Source organism: Lactuca virosa, chromosome 7 (genome assembly GCF_052849685.1).
Source record: "Lactuca virosa cultivar CGN04683 chromosome 7, Lactuca_virosa_CGN04683_v6, whole genome shotgun sequence".
Classification (NCBI taxonomy): domain Eukaryota; kingdom Viridiplantae; phylum Streptophyta; class Magnoliopsida; order Asterales; family Asteraceae; genus Lactuca; species Lactuca virosa.
The window spans coordinates 49,808,706-49,810,432 of record NC_136432.1 but is presented as its reverse complement, the minus strand read 5'-3'; the positions used below and the strand labels follow the sequence as shown (position 1 = coordinate 49,810,432).

The 1,727-nt window shown below is 29.9% G+C and overlaps 1 protein-coding gene across 1 annotated transcript; it reads right to left on the bottom strand.

Annotated features, from left to right (window-relative positions):
- Positions 1-249: 249 nt before the first annotated feature.
- LOC145126634 (uncharacterized) lies at positions 250-795 on the bottom strand. The gene has a single exon (XM_079061963.1). The coding sequence runs from the start codon at positions 793-795 to the stop codon at positions 250-252; it is 546 nt and encodes a 181-aa protein (XP_078918089.1).
- Positions 796-1,727: the final 932 nt, after the last annotated feature.

Sequence of the window (1,727 nt, the reverse complement as noted above, 5' to 3'; positions counted from 1 at the left end):
CCAGTATTTCCCTAAAAACCTTACCTTGATTCCTCCAAGTCCTCAACTGATCTATTATGGGAACGGGTGTTACACCATAACTTCAGTGAGAACAGTGGGACTAGAATAGATTCTCTTAGCCTTTATTCATGAATTATCAAAGAATGAACAGTAGAGGTGGAAGGTAATGGAGTTGTCATCAATATTTGACTTCTTATGGCTTTATAGTATTTTTTTAATCCCATGAGCAACTAAATTAATCATTGTTCTTCAGTGAATTTGTTGAGAGCTGCAGCCGATCCACATGTACAAGCAGGATTGTCTTGGATCATTCTTAATTTCGTCCCAAATTTTCTTGATCTTTGTGAAATAGGTCGAAAAATCTTTTGAACCTTGACTGACTGAGTATAATTGCTTACGGATCTGATACACAAGTGCACCATTGGATTGAGAATATCGATCCTTCAGTTCATTCCAGATCTCCTTTGCAGTTTGAAGAAAAAGTACACTCTCAACAATTTCTTTCCTCAAAGAGTTAAGGATCCAAGATATCATCATTGAATTAACTTCATTCCAATTTGGAAGAAGCTCTGAATAAAGTTCAGGTTGAGTCACAGGACCATCAACAAATCCGATCTTGTTTTTCGTTGTTAATGTGAATATCATCGATCTTTTCCAAGCAGCAAATCCAGTTTTATTGAAAACTTTTGAGACAAGAACGGTGTTGGGATTATTCGAAGAACCAAGATAATACAAACTAGAAATTTCGATATTAGATCCATTAGATCCATATGTTGGAGTAGAATTTGGATCCATGACTTGAGAACAAAACAGAACAAATTGAATGAAGATCAAACAATGTATTGAGAAATCAAAAGAAAAATGAAGAAATCAGGAGCTTCTGTTCTGATATCATGTTGAAGATGAAAGAATGAATTTGTTTAAAAGAGATTTTCTCATCATCACCACTAACAAATTACAAATTATGTTATATAAGTGTAAATAATCTACCTAACTCTAATCTAACTGGTTAACAAACTCAAACCAAAACCACATGTTACATATCTAACATTACGAACCATATTAACAACTAACTATTACAATTGAGATAGTTTACTATTGTTGACTTCTATACATCAATAAAAGTGCCCATCTCCGAAACCCTAGATATGTATTATACGTTTATCTACATAAATAGTTTATAATCCGTTGAAACCACGATTACAAAATTAATTAAATCTTCATAGTATAAACTCAAAGTTATTAATCAATTACTTTAAATAAATTATTAATTAAGAGATAATATTTTTTTAATTATATAAAATTATAATGATTTATTTAAATAAATACGTAACCTTATAATCTGTATTAATTTTATTTTAATTTTTATTCTAATATTATTAGTTTAAAATAATTAGAGTGAAAATTTTAAATTTTGAAAATTTAAAATTAAGAATAAATAGGTTGACATTGATTAGAAGAAATAATAAGGAAACATAATTTTTTATTAGAATAAAAAGATGTTCTTACGTTTTTTGTTTGAGGGATACGATTCGGAAGAAAAAAAAATGTAACGTATGGTTAAATTCTTTTAGACAAAATTGCAAGTATGGTCCCTGTGGTATGTCAAAACTAGCAACTTTGGTCCAAAATGGGTTTGGCTCGTAAGGATGGTCCAATAGTTTCGTTTTGTTGCGAGTTTAGTCCAAAATTTTTAAAACTTTTTATAATGACGGATTTGGCCTTGA